Source organism: Cnephaeus nilssonii (assembly GCF_951640355.1).
Source record: "Cnephaeus nilssonii genome assembly, chromosome: 4".
Classification (NCBI taxonomy): domain Eukaryota; kingdom Metazoa; phylum Chordata; class Mammalia; order Chiroptera; family Vespertilionidae; genus Cnephaeus; species Cnephaeus nilssonii.
Window position 1 is genome coordinate 52,285,824 of NC_137075.1, and position 22,536 is coordinate 52,308,359.

Consider the following 22,536-nt stretch of genomic DNA (forward strand, 5'->3'; position numbering starts at 1 on the left):
TGACTATTGTTTCAAATATCTAATTGATATTCTGAAAAAATTATAAACACACTAAATAAAATTAGTATAATCATCACAGTACCTGTGTTTACTCCTCCAGTTAAAATCCAGGCTCCAGTTGTAACTGCAGCTTTAATAAGACCTTTTCCAAGCAACTGCTTGATTCGTGGGTGAAGCTCAAATTTCTGCATGCCCCCATGTACAGAGATAACAAGTTTGGGTAATTCTATTTGCCATTCTTTAAGCAGAAGTTGCAGAATGACTTCAGTTTTGGTGTCATATGATAGTCTGACATACTAAAAAAAAGATTTTTAAAAAGACAAAATAATTGACTATGTTCATAGGTTTCATAATACAACGTTACACAACTTTAGAAAACTTTTATTTTAATCAGATTACTATAAAGTAGATTTCATAGGGTGCTTTTAATATAGTTACACTTTGAATAAGCAAGAGCAAATGATTTTAAAGTTGGAAAGCCATTTTGTACAAGCTATAGAAGTAGTGGCATTCTAATTTTTACAATTTAATTGTGTTACACTTTCTGCTTATATAAATTCAATTAGTTTATCCAATTTACAAATTTATCCAGAGTATTTATTAGCTTGTTTAACTATGAGTATGGAGTGAATGAGAGGTATTAAGGCTAATAACTACAATGATGGGAAAAAAGAAAAATGATGAAAAATGGAGACTTCTACAACTCTTGCTATCAAGAAAAGCAAATACTAAATTATCTATTTGAAAGTTTTTGTCAATGATAGAATCCATTTATAGTAGAACTGTGACCATGCAGTAAAGTAACAAAAATATTTTTTTCACTCTTTTTTTAAAAATATATTTTATTGATCTTTTTTTACAGAGAGGAAGGGAGAGGGTTAGAGAGTTAGAAACATCGATCAGCTGCCTCCTGCACACTCCCTACTGGGGATGTGCCCACAACCAAGGTACATGCCCTTGACCGGAATCAAACCTGGGACCCTTCAGTCCACAGGCCGACGCTCTATTCACTGAGCCAAACTGGTTAGGGCCAAAAATATTTTTAATATAAATTATTGTTTCCCTTGTTGGAAGTAATTGTAGATTTAATCCACAAATTACTGAAAATAATAAATTTTACTCAATATTCTAAGGTATTCAGATGGATTTACCAGTTTAGTTTTTTTTTTAAATCATTCTATAGAAAATAAACCACCATATCCTCTGATTTAGTATATTTTAAAAATTATATTTCTCTTAAGTGACATCACAAAATTTACTTGCTATGACCACTCTACTTCATTGTCTTTGTCTAATGCACATATATGATTCAGCTCATAAGAAAACTGAAATATTCAGGTGTTGGAAGAAAAAACACTTTTAAACATCTTTAAGAAAGGTTCTTTGCAAAACAATATATTGCCCATTCCATTACAAATATCAAACACCAATGAAAAAATATCCCAAAATATCAGAATTCTTCAACACTGATTAATATTCTAGAGTCCCTTGAGAATGCTTTGAAAAAGATTTGTTCTATACTAAGTATTTCTGCATTAGTTTAGTTTAATTATTATAATTAATACAGTATATACAGTAGTGTTTGGAAAACACTCTAAAGCTAAATTTTTTTAAAAAAAGATTATGTTAAGAATAAATGAGGAATTCTACTTCTGGCAATGAACTAGATTGCTTTGGACCATCTCTGCCTCTGGAAACTAGAAAAACTAAAAGTAGGTAAGTAACATCTATTTTGAGGCATCAGAGGGCTACCAAGGCAATGAGAACTTGTAGATTAAGGATCCATGAGAATAGGAAAACTTTTAGAGATGGGACCACCAACTGGCACTATTTTTCTGTCAAGAGAAGGAGGCAGGCAGAACAATGTAAAGAATAAAATGTTGGTAAATCTAAATGAAAAACAATTATGTTTTGAGGTTTAAAATACACAAATAAAACTCATGCCAACAAAAAGCACGTAAGCCATAAGCAAAGTAAATGCACTTACAAATGTTCTAAAGGATATTGCATTGTCAGAAAGTAGTAAAAGTACTAATTTATAATAGCAACAAATTAAAAATGTATTCATACTGTTTATAAGAATACTGTAAGCCTGGCTGGCGTGGCTCAGTGGTTAAATGTAAACCTATTAACCAGGAGGTCATGGTTTGATTCCCTGGTTGGGGCACATGCCCAGGTTGCGGGCTCCATCCCCAGTGGGGACGTGAAGGAAGCAGCCGATCAATGATTATTTCTCATCATTGATGTTTCTATAACTCTCCCCCTCTCCCTTCCTCTCTGAAATCAATTTAAAAAAATATTTTTTAAAAGAGAATATAAAAATAAAAAAATGTGTAAATAACATGCTAATAAGGAGGAAAATAATAAAAAATATTTAATCCAAAGACATAAGAAAAGGGAACAAAGAAAAAATGAGACAGTAGACACTATTTTTTTAATTTTTTTAAAGAAACCCTTAACCGTAAGGAAAGGTTAACAGTAAAAGAAAAGAAAAAATTAGCTATACTGATTACTGAAAAAGCAGGCTTAGTCAATAAAACTGACAAAAAATAAAGATATTTTATAATGATAAAAGGTTCAAGTCACCAAGATATAACAATTATATATTTTATGCACTTCTACAAAGAACTTAAAAATATATCAAAGAATTACTGGGACTGGTTTCCTGACATAGCATTATATAAACTGTCAGATAACAAGTATATATTATTTAAATAACAACATAAATGAAGTAAATAAATCAAATATGTGACATACTTTAGCTCTGTAGGAATGAGAACCCCCTTGAAAATTTATGACTCCATAAGCATCTGTTGGGCTCTGTTCTGTATGCTTTTCCACAGACCATTCTTCTAATGCCTGATTAAAATGGTCACCCAATTTCACATCTGAGTATTTCATGGCAAGACTTGCAGTAAAACAAGCATGTTGCTTGACCAAGCGACCACAAAAACACCTAAAGAAAAACAATAAAATTAAAAAGACTTTAAAAAAACTAGTCAATGAAAAACTAAATTAAAATGAATGAATCAAAGAATACAAAAATAACTTGAGCTTTTGATTTTAATATAGCTAAAATAATATCTTCACTACAGCACTGAAATAGTACAAATACATTTAGTATATAATGATATATTCATCTAAATTTAGTGTGAGCATCTACAAAATATAGTATCTATATACATAAAAAGCCTGTGGCCCTAACAGCGTAATGACCAAAAACTGGCACGGGTGGGCAGGGCTGCAAGCGTGGTGAGCCACGCGATTTTGCGCACTGGGCTTCTAGTAGTTATATAATAGAAATAGTATTCAAACACAGAAAGAAATGAACCACTAATAGACACAATAATATGATGTATCTCAAAATCATCATGCTGAATGAAAAAAGCTGGATGCCACCAAAGAGTGCATATTTATATGATACCATGTATACAGAATTCAAGAAAATACAAATTAATTTATATACCCAAGGATATGTTAAGAACTGCTAGACAGCAGTAGGCTATATAATTTCTAAAGTTCACAAAAGACAGGCAATAGTTTAGTGTTTCTGTCAGAAAGAATCAAGAGATCTCATAATATAGGAGGTCTATAATGTAATAGGGTCCTCAGGAGAGTAATGCCTACTAGAAAGGTTAAATAAGACCAAGACTGCATATGCCCTGACAGAGTTTAAGAGCAAGACTTGAAAGGACCAAACTAACCCAAAGTTACTTAACTGCATGCTAAAGTAAGTCCAAAGCTAGTGGAATACAACAAAACCCAGTACCCGAAACATAAAATTCACAGTGTGCAGCAACCATCAGAAATTACAAGGCAATCAAAAAAGCAGGAAAATATAAGTGAAAAAATATCAGTAATGAAGACCCAGAAATTGTACTGAGGTAATGAGATTAGCAGAAAAGGACACTAAACAGCCATTATAAATAAGTTCAAAGTATTAAGAATATGTTTGGAAAAATTAGAGGAAAACATTAACAGGATGAGGGAGGAATTGGAAAGGTTTTATTTTTAAAACTAGAGGTCCAGTGCACAAATTCATGCACCAGTGGGGTTCCTTGGCCTGGCCTGCGGGATTGGGTAGAAACCAGCTCTCCAACATCCCCCGAGGGGTCCTGGATTGCGAAGGGGCGCAGGCCAGGAAGAGGACCCCACCTGTGCATGATCAGGGTCAGGGAGGGACTCGGGAGGTTGGCCAGCCAGGAAGAGACCACGGGAGGCCTCCAGGGCGTGTCTGGCCCAACTCGCTCAGTCCCTATCGGCTGGACCCCAGCAGCAAGCTAACCTATCGGTCGGAGCGTCTGCCCCCTGGTGGTCAGTGCACATCACAGCGACTGGCCGACTGTCCCCTGGTGGTCAGTGCATGTCATAGGGAGTGGTTGAGCAGCCTTAGCATATCATTAGCATATTATGCTTTGATTGGTTGAACGAACAACCAGACAACCGGATCCTTAGCATATTAGGCTTTTATTATATAGGCTACCCCAACTAGGATAGCTAAATAAATATCTGAAATGAAAATGTCCTAGGGTTAGATTTATAACATATTAGACACTACAAAAAACAACAACAGTGAACTTGAAGACAGCAATCATATCTACCCAAAATGAAACAGAGAGAAAATACCGGGGGAACAAAAGGAGTAAGAACATTAGTGACTTGTGGAATAATTTCAAGTAGCTCAACATATACATAAATCACCAGAATGGAGGGAATAGAAATAATAATTTGAAAACTATTTGACTGACAAATCTGAGCAGTTCAATAGGGAATAAGCAAAATAAGCTTGAGGAAATCACAATACAACACCGCTAAAAGCCAGTAATAAAATCTTAAAAGCAGCCAGACTACAAGTGTCACACTGTGTACAGAAAAACAAAGAATGACAGTAGGTATCTTATTACAAAACATGCAAGCCAAAAACTTACTGTTACATCTTTAAAATACTAAAAGGAAAAAAACTATCAAATTAGAATCCTAGGAATAAATTTAACCAAGGAGATAAAAGACCTGTACTCAGAAAATAAGACACTGAGAAAAGAAATCAAAGAAGATACTACTAAAAGAAGAATATACCATAATCACAGATAAGAACTAATATCATTAAAATGTCCTCACAAACCAAAGCAATCTATAGTTTCAATGCAATTTCTATGAAAATACCAATAACATGTTTCACAAAAGTAGAACAAATAATCCAAAAATGTATAAGGAACCATAAAAGACCCTGAATAGCCACAGCAATTTTGAGGGGGAAAACAAAGTTGGAATTATCAGGCCACCTGATATCAAACTATACTATACGGCTATAGTATTCAAAACAGCATGATACTGTCATAAGAAGACACAGATTAATGGGACAGCATAGGAAGCCCGGAAATAAACCCACACCTATTTGGTCAATTAATATTTGACAAAGAAGGAAAGAACATACAATGGGGTAAAGACAGTCCATGCAATAAATGGTGTTGGCTAGGTAGTTTAAATGCCGTCCTTCTGGGAAATGGGTATTTGTGGTAGGTGGAACTTTTTGCTTAAAATTCTGAAATTATATAATCAACATCAAATTAGCAAAAAAAATAAATTAGTTATTAGTATTAAACACTAAAAACAACATGCCACCATCTATATAACTCTGTATCTTTATATCTATGATAAAATATACAAAAATTCCCAGGTTAACATTTTCAAAGGAAATATCTGTATATATTTTCTTTCTCAAAAAATTTAATATTTTTAGTTTTCTCATATTGATTATTGTGTGCACACAATGAAAGGCATTTACTATGCATTTGATATTCAATTATTTACACGAGTAGTTATGTATAGCAAATAAATAAAGATCAGAATGTAACAGAGAAATATAAAAATTACCCTTTATAAGTGGCTTAATGCAATAATGGCTTATTAATATTGTGGTATTATCAAACCATTATTACCTAAAAATATAAATAAATGGTGTTAGGAAAATTGGAAAGATACAAGCAAAGAATCAAGTGGAAATTCTAGAATTAAAAAATATAATGCATGAAAAATTTTTTTAAAATAATCCATGAAATAAAAAGTTCACCGGATGGGCAAAACATTTTGAAAAGTGCAGATATGAGATTAAGTGAACCAAAATACAGATCAGTATACACTGAGTGGCCAGATTATTATGATCTCTGAACACATAATAATCTGGCCACTCAGTGTGTGTGTATATATCTATTAGAGGCCCGGTGCATGAATTCGTGCATTGGTGGGGTCCGTGCTGGTCGAACTCCTGGTCAAGGGAATAATTTGCATATTAGCCTTTTATTATATGGGATATACACTGAGTGGCCAGATTATTATGTGTTCAGAGATCATAATAATCTGGCCACTCTGTAAATTTAATAAATGTAAAAAAGTTTTGATTTTAAAAAATGGCACCAGTGACCTGTGGAAAACATCAAGCAATCTAACATAGGTATTACTATAGTCCCATAAGGAAAAGAGAAAACAGAATAAGGCAGGAAAATAATTTAAGAAACAACAGCTGAAAACTTGTCAATTTGGTGGAAAATATGAACTTGCAAATATTGACACAAGCAAAGTAAGTACAAAGATCCACTCTCAGGCACATTACAGACCTGACTCTGAAAACTAAAAATACAGAAGTAAAAAACACACAACACTTTAAAGTAGCTGAAGGGAAAAAAAAAAGACCCATTACATACAGAAGAACAGCTATATTAATGTTAGCTAACTTTTCACCACTAACAAGAGCCAGAATACAGTATAATACCTTTAAAGTGCCAGAATAAGAGAACTGCCAAATCAGAATTCAATATCTAGTGAAAATATCCTTTAAGTCTGAGAGTAAAATTAACATTTTCTGATAAACCAAGCTGAGAAAATTCATCTCCAGTATATCTGCATTATACCAAAGGCTAAAGGAAGTTCTTTAGCTTGAATGGAAAAACACCCGATGGAATTTCCAATCTACAGGAACAAATGAATATTAAGACTAGAGATGGTAAATCTCAGTATATCTAAAATGAACTCATTCTATGCACATTTGTTCCTAACCTACCAACCACAGACCTATTTGTCTTCCTCTTATATTCTTTCATCAGATCTTAATGAGCATACTATTTACTTAGTTGCCAAAGTAAGAAATTTAGGAACCATCTCAAATCCTCCTTTCTCCACACATCCACTAAATCATACTGAGTTTGTCTCATTTATCCTTACAAATCTGTCTATTTCTCTTCATCATCATAGCTACTACCTTAATTCAGCCTTTATTTCGGAGTTGCCAGAATTACTCCAAAGCTTTCCAAACTATTTTTTTCTCCCAATTCAATCTCCATTGCATTGAAAGAAAAAAAGAAATAAAAGAGAAAAAGAAGCCTGTTACTTCCCTATACAGTATGTTTTTAACATGAAATCAAAATCATGTGGCATATACACAAAGAGCTTAAATTATTTGGCCCCTACTCATTTTTCCAGACTCAGATCTCTCCAACATCCATCTTACATTCTCAAGTTTTGTGACAGAACCATAATCTCTTCCACTGTCAAGTTTTCCCACATCCTATTCTCTCTGCCTAAAATCACTTTCCATCCATTTTTACACAACTAATTCACATTTAACTTTAGAACTCTGCTCAGGTAGCTTCACTTGAGTTTCAAGCAACCTTACCTGGTCCTTCATCTCCCAGGTCTGAGTAAAGGAACTCTCAAATATATAGCCTATAAGTTTTATCCCACTGTATTCTAATGTTTCTAATAGATTAGTTTTATTTTTTTAAATGTGTGCAAGAGTTATGTTATGAAACTTACCTGACAAGTTGTTGACAAATTTGACATCCTGGAAGGCATCTATAAACAAGGTAAATTTATTACTTAAAGGGGAAAAGTTTTTTATAGTTTAAACTAACCTATATAAAATCTATATAAAAGTATAAAACGAAGGAAAATTATATAGTTTATTTTTCAGTTGATATCATAGGTCATTTTTACACTTTATTTACACATTCAAGTAACTACTTTTTTAAACTCACATGGTTTTTATATTTTTAAATACAAGTAGGTATAACATAAAATCCAGAAACTATAGGAGAAAAAACTGATAGGTTTAATTATGTAAAAATACATTTCTACATGACAAAAATGTGTCATTAATAGTCTGAAAACAAACTGAGAAAAATATTTGCAGACCAAAAGGTTAGTTTCCCTAATACATAGAGCTTCATCAAATCATTTTAAAAAGGAACATATATGAACATATAATTCACACTAAAAACATACATATGAAAAGACATTTGATTAGAAAAAGTATTTTTAAAAACCTTTAAGATAATATTTTCATGAGAATATAGAATATAGTAGTCATATCTCTTGGGGGGGTGTATAAATTGATATAATCTCTATGAAGGGCAAGTTGGCAGTACTCATCAAAATAAAAAATGTAGCCCTAACCGATTTGGCTCAGTGGATAGAGCGTCGGCCTGTGGACTGAAGGGTCCCGGGTTTGATTCCGGTCAAGGACATGTACCTTGGTTGCAGGCACATCCCCAGTAGGGGGTGTGCAGGAGGCAGCTGATCGATGTTTCTCTCTCATTGAAGTTTCTAACTCTCTATCCCTCTCTCTTCCTCTGTAAAAAAAAATCAATAAAATATATATTTAAAAAATAAATAAATAAATAAAATAAAAAATGTAGACTCATCTCAAAATCTACTTCCAGTACTAAAAGTATAGGCTCAAAAATATCTGTAACACATGTAAAATGATTAATGGACAAGGTTTATTCACCACAGCTTTTTTCGCCTCACAGCAAAAAGAAAAACAGAGCAGCTAAAATGTCCATCAATTCAGGACTACTAAAACAAATTATGATAATAGACATATAATTTAAAAGGATGGAACAATTAAGAACAAAGTGGTTATCATCAAGATAAAAACAATGAACTAAACAGTATGTATTTAGAGTAGAGAGGGAGGAGTAGAGAGACATCTATGTGGACATGCAAATACGGTATCTATTTCTGGAAGGTATTCCAAGAAATAGGCAATAATGGTTTCCTTAAGGAAGGGGAACTTAAAAGGAGGCTTTCACTAATAACTTTTGGTACTTTGTAAATCCATTTATTAACCTATTCATATAAAATTAATTTTAAGCCCGACCAGCATGGCTCAGTGGTTGAGCGTCGACCTATGAACCAGGAGTTCACGGTTCAATTCCCGGTCAAGGCACATGCCCAGGTTGTGGGCTCCATCCCCAGTGTGGGGCATGCAGGAGGCAGCCGATCAATGATTCTCTCTCATCACTGATGTTTCTCTCTCTCCCTCTCCCTTTCTGTCTGAAATCAACAAAAATATATATTAAAATATTTAATTTTAAAATCAATTAGTATAAAAAGAAATGACCAGCTGTGTTTACAAATTATGTCTCTTGTGAACAGCTACAGCCCAGGATACTTACTTAATAACAGCTTGAGATTCCTTTAACATCGAATAAGTACTTTTATTATTTTGATTGCAAAATGAAATTAACATTATAGGAAATAAATTCATTAAGGATAATACAATCTATTTTTTAAATAAAGCAACATTAACTTTCAATGAAAGAACAATAGTGTTTTATTTTAGACCTGGCATACTGAACTATGGATATCTTAATTCTAAACCCCATTTCTATGAATTGTTATGGCTTTTAATATGTAAATTAGCAATACAATTTACATCTAAATTCCTAGAAGAGTCCAGAAGAAACAAAGGTGTTCTTACCTGTGAGGGTCTTTGGAACTTGGTATAATATATACACATTCTCTCTTGGTCAAAGTGCTTTCTATCCAGGATTTCTGGGACTAAAACAAAAAGTTTTAAAATATGGTTTATACATTAACCAACTAATATTATAAGGAAATAATTTAATTACAAATACATGAAAATAAATAGTTCTATACTATTTGCTTTTCAGTTTGCTAATTATTTATTACAAACTACATGCTTCCTGATGACAGCACACCTAAAATATTAGAATCATCCCACTTAAGTCCAGTGTGATTTACATTATTTTATCTACAGTGCATGCAGTTACTGTTACTTTAAATAAACAGAAAGGAGGGAAATTAAGTTTTAGATTCCTACTATGGGCCAAAAACTTCAAGAGGGGCTGATGTAATCATTGAAAAGGCAATTAAAAGTGATTGTCAGATTTAACTAAAAAAATAAAACCTTTCGGTGCTCTTTCTGGAGGATGCCCACCCTTTCTTCCCTCTTAGTCGTGCATCTTTACTTTTTTCTCCTAAATTCTAAGAGTCCTCAGAAGGCTTGCAACTAGGGGAGCATTGGGCAGTGGTAACGCATCCTGGACTTACCCTAAAACCTGTCACCAAGGTTCCATCCGCTCTGACTTTTCAGTGTGCTAACAGCAGCCCCACAATGACTTACTTCTTTAACAGTTCTAGGGAGCCAAAGCAGAGCAATGCCTAGGTCAATGATGGGCAACCTTTTGAGCTTGGTGTGTCAAACTTCGCCAAAAAACTGAGCATAACTCGGGTAGTGTGTCACTTTGAGGAAAAAACTAACTCCAAGACTCTAGTCGCAAATGTTTCATCCTCAGGAGCAGCAAATGTTTCATCCTCGGCATGCGGCCGCGTGTCATCAGAAATGGCTACGCGTGTCAGTGCTGACACGTGTGTCATAGGTTCGCCATCACTGGCCTAGGTTCTCTCCTGTTGCTTCTTCTACCCTAAGCTCTCCCTTTGTTTCACTGTCCCAGCTTTAATAAACATACTCCCAAATAAAAAATCCTATCTAATAAGAGTAATATGCAAATTGACCGTCACTCCAACATACAAGATGGCCACCCCCATGTGGACAGAAGATGGCCACCACAAGATGGCCAGCAGGGGAGGACAGTTGTGGGCAATCAGGCCTGCAGGGGAGAACAGTTGGGAGGACCAGGCCTGCAGGAGAGGGCAGTTGCGGGGAACCAGGCCTGCAGGGGAGGGCAGTTGGGGGGAACCAGGCCTACCGGGGAAGGAAGTTGGGGGCAACCAGGCCTGCAGGGAAGAACAGTTGGGAGGGACCAGGCTGGCAGGGGAGGGCAGTTGGGGGCAACCAGGCCTGCAGGGGAGAACAGTTGGGGAGGACCAGGCCTGCAGGAGAGGGCAGTTGGGGGAAACCAGGCCTACCGGGGAGCGAAGTTGGGGGGAACCAGGCCTGCAGGGGAGAACAGTTGGGAAGAACCAGGCCGGCAGGGAAGGGCAGTTGGGGGCAACCAGGCCTGCAGGGGAGAACAGTTGGGGTGGACCAGGCCTGCAGGGGAGGGCAGTTAGGGGAACCAGGCCTGCAGGGGAGGGCAGTTGGGGGGGGCAGGCCTGCAGGGGAGGACAGTTGGGGACGACCAGGCCTGCAGGGGAGGGCAGTTAGGGGCAACCAGGCTGGCAAGCAAGGGCAGTTAGGGGTGACTGGGCCAACAGGGGAGGGCAGCTGAGGGCAACCAGGCCAGCAGGGGAAGACAGTTAGGGGTGACCAGGCCTGCAGGGGAGGGCAGTTAGGGGCGACCAGGCCTGCAGGGGAGGGCAGTTAGGGGCGACCAGGCCTGCAGGGGAGGGCAGTTAGGGGCGACCAGGCCTGCAGGGGAGGGCAGTTAGGGGCAATCGGGCCAGCAGGGGAGCAGTTAGGCTGGCAGGGGAGAGGTTAGGGGGTGATCAGGCTGGCAGACAGAAGCGGTTAAACATCGATGTGAGAGAGACACATTGGTTGCCTCCCACACTCGCCCCAATGGGGCTGGGGATTGAACCTGAGACTCAGGTACTCGAACCTGAGACCCTTCAGCACACAAGGTGATGTTCTAACCACTGGGAAACACCGGCCAGGGCTCAAATGTATGATTACTCAGAGTTCCAAAAGGAGAAAGTGGGCAGAGGAGATGTTTAAATAGATGATGAGAACTTCAGAGAACTGATGAAAAATTCTAATCTATAGATCCTGAAAACCCAATTACCAAAAAGGAAAATCCACATCTAAATATGTATTAGTAAAATTTCACAATATGAAGACAAGAAAACTTAATATAGTTATTAGGCTAGATCTGAGGTAGAAAATTTCAGAAACGGCCTTCTATTACATTGTAAGTTTATACTTATAAAATACCTTGAGGCATGTATTTGCAAATGTAAATTTCCTAAAGATAGTGGATGTTTATAAATTGCTTTGTACAACAATTGAAGGACAAAGGAGTACAAAGCTCACCAAGGGGTTCTTCTTTGGCTCAACTAGAGATAAAGAATCCCATCATACCACCTAGCCAGTGTGGCACACTTGTTGAGCATTGACCCATGAACCAGGAGGTCATGGTTTGATTCCTGGTCAGGGCACATGCCCAGGTTGCAGGCTCGATCCCCAGTAGAGGGTGTAGGAGGCAGCTGATGGATGATTCTCTCTCATCACTGATACTTCTCTCCCTCTCTCCTCCTCTCTGAAATCAATAAAATAAATAAAAAATAAAAGAATCCCATAACACCATAGGCCACACTTGCACCAGCACCTTAGAAAAACAGATCGGGGTCACAGGTTGCTAACAAAGGAGTCCTGGGATCAACCATGCAGCTGAGAGCTCAAGTACAAGGTGACAAGATACACATTGAGAAGATACAGGATCTGCCTGACCTCATGCCCCTCAAAAGCCAATATTCCTCAATACAACCTCATAGACATAGCTTCCACGGCCCCCACAAGGGATATGCCCAATTAGAGGAGTCACCACATACACAGGAAAACTCAAAGCTATGACTTCCCTATTACTAGATATTTAGTTTCACAACCCACATATAATTTACCCCACGTCATAAAAATGTTGCCTAAAAACATAGTTGAGTACTGCCAGGTGGCTCAGCTGGTTGGAGCATCATCCCATACACCAAAAGGTTGTGGGTTTGATCCCCAACCGGAGCACATATTGGAGGCAACTGATCAGTATTTCTCCCTCACAGCGATCTCGATCTCTCTCCCCATCTCCCCCTCTCCTCTCCCTTCCTCTCTCTCTAAAATCAATATAAACATATTCTCAGGTGAAGATTAAGAAACATAGCTGAGCCATAGCTGGTTTGGCTCAGTGGATAGAGCATTGCCTGCGGACCAAGGGATCCCGGGTTGGATTCCGGTCAAGGGCACATACCCCAGCTGAGAGTTATAAATCCTTCTCAATGATAGGTTTCTATAATTTTTGATTTTCTGAGTTTGTGCTCTACTATCATTACCCGATTAAATGTGCCCTGGATTATAAATACTAGTACACATACATATAAATTCCTAAATTTATACTCCTCCTTTGGCCAGGCTGCATTACTGAATTTTACCAACAGATGGCACACTACAAACACAAATCTGAAAATTTCTAAACTTAAATGTTCTAGTAAAGTAAAAACTAATTATAATCACAAAATACAAGAGAGAAAACTTAGTCAACTTCAGTGGTTAAAGAGATGCTGGTGTCAGATTAACCCAAGTTAGAATTCTAGCTCTGTTGTTCAGTATCTATGCAACCTTAAGCAAATTTCTGAAGTGTTTATCTGAAAACTAGAATAGTACCTATCTACAAATATTGCTCTGAAGATTAAACAAAATAATCCATGCAAGGTGTTTTAGCACAACACCTGGCAGCACATAAATTCCCAACAATGCCTCAAAATTTCATAAATTATAAATTCTTCCTGTCTACTAGGAATAGGCACCCATACGTTATAAATAACCCTCTAACCAAATCAATACCAGCACACCCTTCATGCTTAAATGCTGATGGAAAAAACTGGGGGAGGGGGATTAAAATTCTACTTCAAAGTAACATGTGGAAATAAATATATTTTTACAACTAAATACACTCTATGACTCTGTATTAATGTTAGAAAGGTGCACCCACATATAAAGGTTCTATGGGACTACTAACCTTCCCACCGACAACCATAAATTCTGGACAACATAAAATTTTTTAAATGACTACTTAGCGGTACTGAAAACAACCAAAAGGTGGCAGTAATTGGATGGGGGTCCATATGTGAAAAAAAGGAACAGCACAAAGTGAGTCTCCCATTTTTTTAAGTTTTTCTGCATGAAGACAGGACCCACTCACATCTACTGAGCAGCTAACACTCCAATAGAAATCTCAGTTTTACTGGCTTGAAGAACCAGAATACCAAACTCAAGATGACAACAGCAGCTGGAATGTGGTGGGAAAAATAATCCTCAAAAATAGAGAGTCACTGAAAGGGAACCCTAAATGCTTCATATTAACTGCTCAAATCTCTGGCTGACCCATGAAGTACATATATATGGGGCAGACTCCAAGCAATCCAATTAAGAAAAAAACAGGGAGATCGAAGATGGCTGCCAACGGGAAGGCAGGCTGGAAGATAGTGTGTGAGTGAGAGAATGAAAGGGGAGTGTGTGGACGTACGGGGAGTGTCTATTTGTGAGTGAGGCACAGCTATATTCCAAGGGACTGCTGGGGACTGCCGGACCGGGCTCCCCTGACCAGGCAGCCTCCACTGCTGCTGAAATCTCTCCCAGAACCGGCTCTGCCGCAGAGACCGCACCATCTTGAAGGGGAGAGTGGCTGTGATCAAAAGCCTAGCCTTACCTTCACCAGGAAGAATCGGATACCTGCCGGGACCCTACAACCACAACACCCAGGGACCAGCTGAGAACCCACAAACACTGGGTCTCAAGCAGTGCAAATACGCGGACTTGGACGAGCTCTGCACCTTCTCATGGAAAGGTCAGATTTCGCCCAGAGAAAGGTGAGGTCTGCGATCCAGGCTGAAGGGAGAAAACGCGCGCAGCGGGATCTAAAGGTTCAGAGGAAGTCTGCGTCCTGCAAAATCCACGGACATTGGGGCCAGCATCGTCTGCAAACGTGGAAGTGGGTCCACAGGGCTGCTGGCAGAAGGGAAATCTAGAAATCAACTCATAGCTTGGCTGGGCACAAAAAGGCAGCCTGAAGCTTTACCAGTAAACCGGCTGCGCTGTGCCAGGGGAATAAGACGTGCAGAGACATGAGCAGAGTCGCGCGCAATGCCAGGGCAAAAAAGTTGCGAGTTCGCGCACTTACTCTGGCTCTAACTCTACAAAAATTCATCTGGAATAAAAAAATACCCTGAATAGCCACAGCTATCCTGAGAAAGAAGAACAAAGTTGGAGGGATCACAATACCAGACATCAACCTATATTACCAAGCCATGGTTCTCAAAACTGCCTCGTACTGGCACAAGAACAGACATATAGACCAATGGAACAGAATAGAGAACCCAGAAATTGACCCAAGCCGTTATACTCTATATTTGACAAAGAAGGCAAGAGCATACAATGGAGTCAACACAGTCTCTTTAATGGTGCTGGGAAATTTGGTCAGATACATGCAAAAAAATGAAACTAGATCACCAACTTACACCATACACAAAAACAAACTCAAAATGGCTAAAGGACTTGAATGTAAGACTGGAAACCATTAAAATCCTACAAGACTCCAAAGGCAGCAAAATTGCAGACGTATGTCGTAGCAATATCTTTTCAAAAAATATATATTTTATTGATATTTTACAGAGAGGAAGGGAGAGGGATAGAGAGCTAGAAACATCAATGAGAGAGAAACATGGATCAGCTGCCTCTTGCGTGCCTCCTACTGGGGATGTGCCCACAACCAAGGTACATGCCCTTGACCAGAATCGAGCCTAGGACCTTTCAGTCCGCAGGCCGACGCTCTACCCACTGAGCCAAACCAGTTAGGGCCGTAGCAATATCTTTACAGACACAGATCCTAGGGCAAGAGAGACTAAGGAGAAAATAAACAAATGGGACTACCTCAAAATAAAAGCTTCTGCACAGCAAAAGAAACCATCAATAAAACAACAAGAAAGCATGGGAGAACATATTTGCCAATGTTATCTCCGATAAGGGTTTAATCTCCAATATTTACAGGGAACTCATACAACTTAACAAAAGGAAGATAAAACAATCCAATAAAAAAAAGGGCAAAAGATCTAAATAGACACTTTTCAAAAGAGGACATTCAGAAAGCCAAGAGACATATGAAAACATGCTCAAAGTCACTAATCCGAGAGATGCAAATCAAAACAACAATGAGGTACTACAACCACACACCTGTCAGAATGGCTATCATCAACAAATCAACAAACTACAAGTGCTGGAGAGGATGCTAAGAAAAAGGAACCCTCATTCACTCTTGGTGGGAATGCAGACTGGTGCAGCCAATGTAGAAAACAGTATGGTGTTTCCTCAAAAATTTAAAAATGGAACTGCCATTTGACCCAGTAATACCACTTCTAGGAATATATCCTAAGAAAACAAAAACACCAATCAGAAAGAATATATGCACCCCTATGTTCATAGCAGCACAATTTACAATAGCTAAGATTTGGAAACAGCCTAAGTGCCCATCAGCAGATGAGTGGGTTAGAAAACTATGGTACATCTACACAATGGAATACTACGCTGCTATAAAAAAGAAGGAATTCTTACCATTTGCAGCAGCATGGATGGAACTGGAGAGCATTATGCTAAGTGAAATAAGCCAGTCAGTGAAAGAAAAGTACCACGTGATCTCACTCATTTATGGATAATAAAGAACATTATAACCTGATGAACAAAAAGATAGATACAGAGGAAGAGAAGCATCAAACAGACTGTCAATTACAGCGGGAAGGCTGGGGAAGGGGGGGAGGGAGGTAAGAGATCAACCAAAGGACTTGTATGCATACATATAAGCATAACCAATGGACACCAAGACACTGGGGGGTGGGGGGGGGGGGATGTGCCGGGTGGTAGGGGAGGCTAGGGAAAGGTCAAAGGGGGGAAAAAAGGAGACATATGTACTACTATTTAAACAATAAAAAAAATAAAGAATAAAACAACTGCACAGCTGATGTGGCTCAGTGGTTGAGCGTCGACCTATGAACCAGAAGGTCACAGTTTAATTCCTGGTCAAGGCACATGCCCTGGCTGCAGACTCAATCCCCAGTAGGGGGGTGTGCAGGAGGCAGCCGATCAATGATTCTCATCATTGATGTTTCTATCTCTCTCTCCCTCTCCTTCTCTAAAATCAATAAAAATATTATTTTAAAAAATAAAACAACTGAGCAGATATTTTTGCTGCCCTCTGAAGGAGACAGAGTTTAGAATGTGAGTATAGTCAAGTTACATAATCAACTGTCTTATTCTATTCGGACTGCCATAACAAATACCATATGATTAGGTGACATAAACAACCAAATTTCATTTTTTCACAGTTCTAAAGACTGGAATCCAAGATCAAGGTGCCAACAGGGTTAGTGTCTGGTGAGTGTGCTCTACCTGGGTTGCAGACAGCTGTCCTTTCACTTGTGTCCTCACATGGTGGACAGAGAGAGCAAGTTCTCTGGTGTCTTATAAGGGCCATACCTTCATGACCTCATCAAATCATAATTACCTTCCCAAAGGCTCCATCTCCAAATAACATCACATTGGGGGTTAATTCTGGGGGACAATACTTAATTTGGGGGGATGACACAAACATTCAGTTCATAGCAACTACTTTAACAGAACCCACAGACTTAAGGTTACATTCACAACGTCTACTTACAATCAAAATACTAGATACAAGAAAAAAAACAGGAAAATGTGACCCATACTCAAAAGAGAGGGCAATCAAATTAAAAAGAAGTTTGGCTACTAATAAAATGCATATGCTTAAAAAATTAAACACTACAGACCTAGAAACTTCAAGTTATGTGATAAATCTGTACATAGGTCAAAATGCCTGCCAACAATGGCACAGACAATGACAAAGAAAAATTAAGGCTAGCCCAAAGTAAAATGTTGAAATATGCAGGCACTAACTTCCTCTTCCAGAGTCCAACTTATCTGACTATCTGGCACTCTTACAAGCCTTTATTCTGAAGTTCTGCGCTTACTCTTAATTGGCTGCCAACTACTTAACTACTAACATGAAATAATCAATAGTTCAGATGTGAATCCTCTGATAGGGTTTTAAAGACACTGTTGAAAAGCCTCTGTGGAATGACAAAGAGTTGGTAAAGTTTTGTACATTAAAAAAATGAAACTAAATTAAATTCAGAGCCTTAACTATGTTTGTAAAGAGAGTCCCACTATATCCAATCTTATTTTCTGTTGGTTCCACTTTCCTGCTGACCCACAGTAGTTGTTACCCTGATTATTTAACAGCCCAATATGGCCTCAGATTTGTGGGAAAGAAAATAGAAGTGTAAGCAACTGCTATCATAGCATACGATGGAGTCCAAGATATTAAATAATTGAAGACTAGACACAGTCTAAAAAATGGCCAACCTCAATTTAGCTCAAACAGGTTTTTTTCCTCAGGTATCCTAGAGAAAGTCTTAGCTAGACTAATTTTTATTTTTGAGGTCTGGTGCACGAATTCGTGCATGGGTGGGGTCCGGCCAGCCCACCCAGATGGGGGCCAATTGGGCCAGGCTGGTGGGGGGGAGGGGCCACAGGAGCTTGGTCACTGGCCCCACCGCCAACCGGGACTGCGCCGGCTGGGGGGTGGGGGGTGCGCCGTGGGAGGTCGGCCAACCCACCCCCAATTGGTATGGGGGGACCGATGGGGGCCGGGCCAGCCAGGGGGAGAGGCCATGAGAGGTTGGGGGGGCCGATCGGGCTGGTTGATCTCTATAGTGTGCGTCATAGCAACCAGTTGTCCGTAGTTCCAGTCACGTGCCATATATATATATATATATATATATATATATATATATATATATAGACTGATTTCAGAGAAGAAGCAAGAGAGACAGAAACATCAATGATGAGAGAGAAACACTGATCGGCTGCCTCCTGCACACCCCCTACTGGGTAGTAGGTACATGTATGTCTGCTATATTATGATCTATCAACTTTTAGAGATATCTGAAATCCATAACAAAAAATACAATTACCAAAGAACTCCAATTATATAAATTTATTTCAAAATGTTATATACTTGCAGTCAAATAGTACAATTTAAATTCTTCACTTTTATTCCCATCTTTGTTAAAATATTTTCCCCAAAGCAACAGAATCTGTTGAATTAATTGAATCCATCACACATAGCTAATTCAATACAACTGTTGTTTTGAATCAATTAAAACCTAATACAACTGTTGAAGTTTTCAGATGATGCCACAAAAAAATTAATCTGAAAAAGAAATCTAAAGAAAATATTATTAGGACATTCTCTATTACAAAATTTGAGCATTCATATTGTGAATAAAACATATCAACCTACTCTCTATCGCTTAGTGTGATGATCAATCTCATTGATACATTCATCATAGGTTTCTAAGGTTTTTATTGAAAAGTACCCATCACAGCCCTAGCTGGTTTATGGATAGAGCATCAGCAGGCAGCCTGAAGGGTCCTGGGTTGGATTCCTGTCAAGGGCATGTACCTTGGCTGCAGGCTTGATCTCTGGCCCCAAGGCGGGGCACGTGCAGGAGACAATCAATCAATGGGTCTCTCTCACATCAATGTTTCTCTCCCCCCATCCCTTCCACTCTAAAAATCAATGGAAAAGTATCCTCGGGTGAGGATAAAAAAAAAAAAAAAGGAGTACCAATCACAAAAATCTATTTAATTTCATTAGTGACTTTTCCAATCTACTAAAGATCTATTCAGACTAATGTCTCTGCACTTTGTCAAAATACAATGTATACAATTGATTTGTGAATAACCTATCCTAAGGTTATTACATACACATTTGGCAATAAATAAAATTCTTGTAGGTTTCATAGCATTTGAAGAAGGTATGGTATAATTTCTTAAAGGTAACACATTTTCTAGTGACCTTAACACCTATCATCTGAGATCTTACAAATATACATATACATGCCCCAGAATACCAAAGACCCTTGTCCCAGTTTTGTAATTTGGCAAGTCAACACCTACTCTACCACTTATTAGCCTTATGACCCTTTGGTGAATGACTTTGGTTCTCTGTTCCTTATATAAATAACTAGCAGCCTGGTGCATGAAATTCGTGCGGGGGGTGGGGGGGGGGTCCCCTCAGCCCAGCCTGCACCCTCTCCAATCCGGGACCCCTTGGGGGATGTCCAACTGCCGGTTTAGGCCCGACCCCGGGGATTGGGCCTGGTCGCCCCATGCAGCCTGCTGTTCAGTCGTTTGGTCGTCCCTCACTAAACGTCCTGCCAGCCTGGTCATAGGCAGCCATCTTTGTGAGGGCATGACAGTCAATTTGCATATTACTTCTTTATTATATAGGATGATAAAGGGGGAAACAGTAAAGTAGCTCATAGAGATTTCTTGAGAGTACTATGTGCAATTGTCATATGTAAATAATTTAGAGCAATGGCCACAACTAAATGCTAATGTTACCTAATATTATGAAAATTTGTCTAAAGCCTATTAGACTCTTCTTAGGCAAAAGTACCTTCTGGGTATTGGGTAAGGTAAATTATACTCAAGACAAGGAAGACCACTGATTCACATACTAAAGCGTAATTTATAGCCCTATATTTCTAGACTAGTTAATGCTTCTACAGTCTCCTCATAGTAATAGTCTGTTTCTCAAGATAACTTTCCTTCTATCATTCCCATTCCCAATTGTCAGAGGAAAGTAGGTAGGCAAGCCTACTAAATTTCACTTAGTACGTATTTTTCAATCAATGAACTCTGGGCTCAAGGTTGTTCTACTCCTGATAACGGCTTAGTTCAAAAGCTTTTCTTCTTTCCACAAGGAGCTGGGTTTCCAAAGGTTGAAGTTTCCCAAAGTCTGGCAGCTGGATAGTTGAGGTATTACGCTATTAGCACGTTTTCATGATGCAAGGCTGGACAAACTGTGTTTCACAGACTTTAATCCTAGTATTGCTCCTCAGGTTAAGCAGAGAAAAAATTATCAGCAGACTTCTACAGTCAGAGAGTTTAAAAGTGGTGCTCACAAAGGAGTGTGACTTGGAAAAGATGCTTAGGTGAAGACCCAAGTCTACCAACTTCAAAGAATTATTTACCTCCATATACATAACTTTCTTCAACAAGGTTCTAAAACACTTCAATGGTCAGGAAGCTAATCACACATTCCCCAAAAACATCAGACCAATTCTCTATATCCAAGATGAACTGACCTAAGAGTCAACAAAATATTAAAAGTACAAACTGAGCCCTAGCTGGTTTGGCTCAGTGGATAGAGCATCGGCCTGCGGACTGAAAGGTCCCAGGTTCGATTCCAATCAAGGGCATGTACCTTGGTTGAAGGCACATCCCCAGTAGGAGGTGTGCAGGAGGCAGCTGATTGATGTTTCTCTCATCAATGTTTCTAACTCTCTATCCCTCTCCCTTTCTCTCTGTAAAAAAGCACTAAAATATATTTTTTAAAAAGTACTAACTGAATTCAAGTTAGAACCAGTCATTTTTTATAAGATAAACTAGAATATGTCTAATTCTCCAAGTCAAACATTTCACTCATATTCAACTAATCTAATAATTGCAACAGTGACACACGTAAGTTCTTTTATATAAATTCACATAAATGACTCAGTTCAAATCCCCATAGACAGCCATAAGATGCCCATATCCTAAACCAGGGGTCCTCAAACTTTTTAAACAGGGGGCCAGTTCACTGTCCCTCAGACTGTTGGAGGGCCGGACTATAGTTTAAAAAAAACTATGAACAAATTCCTATGCACACTGCACATATCTTATTTTGAATTAAAAAAGCAAAAACACCCGCATGTGGCCCACGGGCCATAGTTTGAGGACACCTGTCCTAAACTAATCTTAACTTCTCTGAATTTTGCCTCCAGTTGCCAAATTTAAAACAGACATTTAAGGAGCAGTCACTTAAAATAAAAAAATTGTAACGCCCTGGCCAGAGTGGCTCAGTTGGAGCGTCATCCCATATACCAAAAAAATGGCAGGTTTGATTCCTAGACAAGGCACATACCAAGGTTGCACGTTTGAACCCTGGTCAGGGCACATGTGGGAGGCAACGGATTATGTTTCTCTTCTCTCTCACATCGATGTTTCTCTTTCTCTCTCCCTTCTCCTCTCAAAAATCAATTTTAAAAAATTATAACAAATATAGTTATATCAATAATCATCAATGGCTACCACTAAAACTATTATGTGAATGTATGACAGTGAACTTCACAACTGAAAGATCAGGTGGCTGACAACATGAACCTACTGGTCAACCTTACATTAAAAAAAGGAAAACAGCCCTAGCTGGTTTGGCTCAGTGGATAGAGCATCGGCCTGCAAACCAAAGGATCCCAGGTTCCATTCTAGTCAAGGACACATACCTCAGTTACAAACTCTTCCCTGGCCCAGGCCCTGGTCGGGGCTTGTGCAGAAGGCAACCAATCGATGTGTTTCTCCTCAATGGAAAAATATCCTCTGGTGAGGATTTAAAAAAAAGAAAAATAACCAGACATGTGCCTCTAATGGATGCAATACAAAGTACACAGCACTACCTGTGAAGTATTCTTGCCAAAATATCAAACTAGAATCTGAGTCTTTAGAATCACCACTAG

At 38.6% G+C, this 22,536-nt stretch overlaps 1 protein-coding gene across 1 annotated transcript in view; it reads right to left on the reverse strand.

The window, feature by feature from the left end:
• Positions 1 to 22,536, reverse strand: part of TRPM7 (transient receptor potential cation channel subfamily M member 7) — a 118,528-nt gene that overhangs the window by 90,378 nt on the left and 5,614 nt on the right. The window contains exons 2-5 of the mRNA XM_079767471.1: positions 9,758 to 9,837; positions 7,810 to 7,848; positions 2,758 to 2,956; positions 83 to 296 (exon numbers count right to left, since the gene is read on the reverse strand). Coding sequence (XP_079623597.1) covers positions 83 to 296; positions 2,758 to 2,956; positions 7,810 to 7,848; positions 9,758 to 9,837 — 532 coding nt within the window. The remainder of the gene's footprint in view (positions 1 to 82; positions 297 to 2,757; positions 2,957 to 7,809; positions 7,849 to 9,757; positions 9,838 to 22,536) is intronic.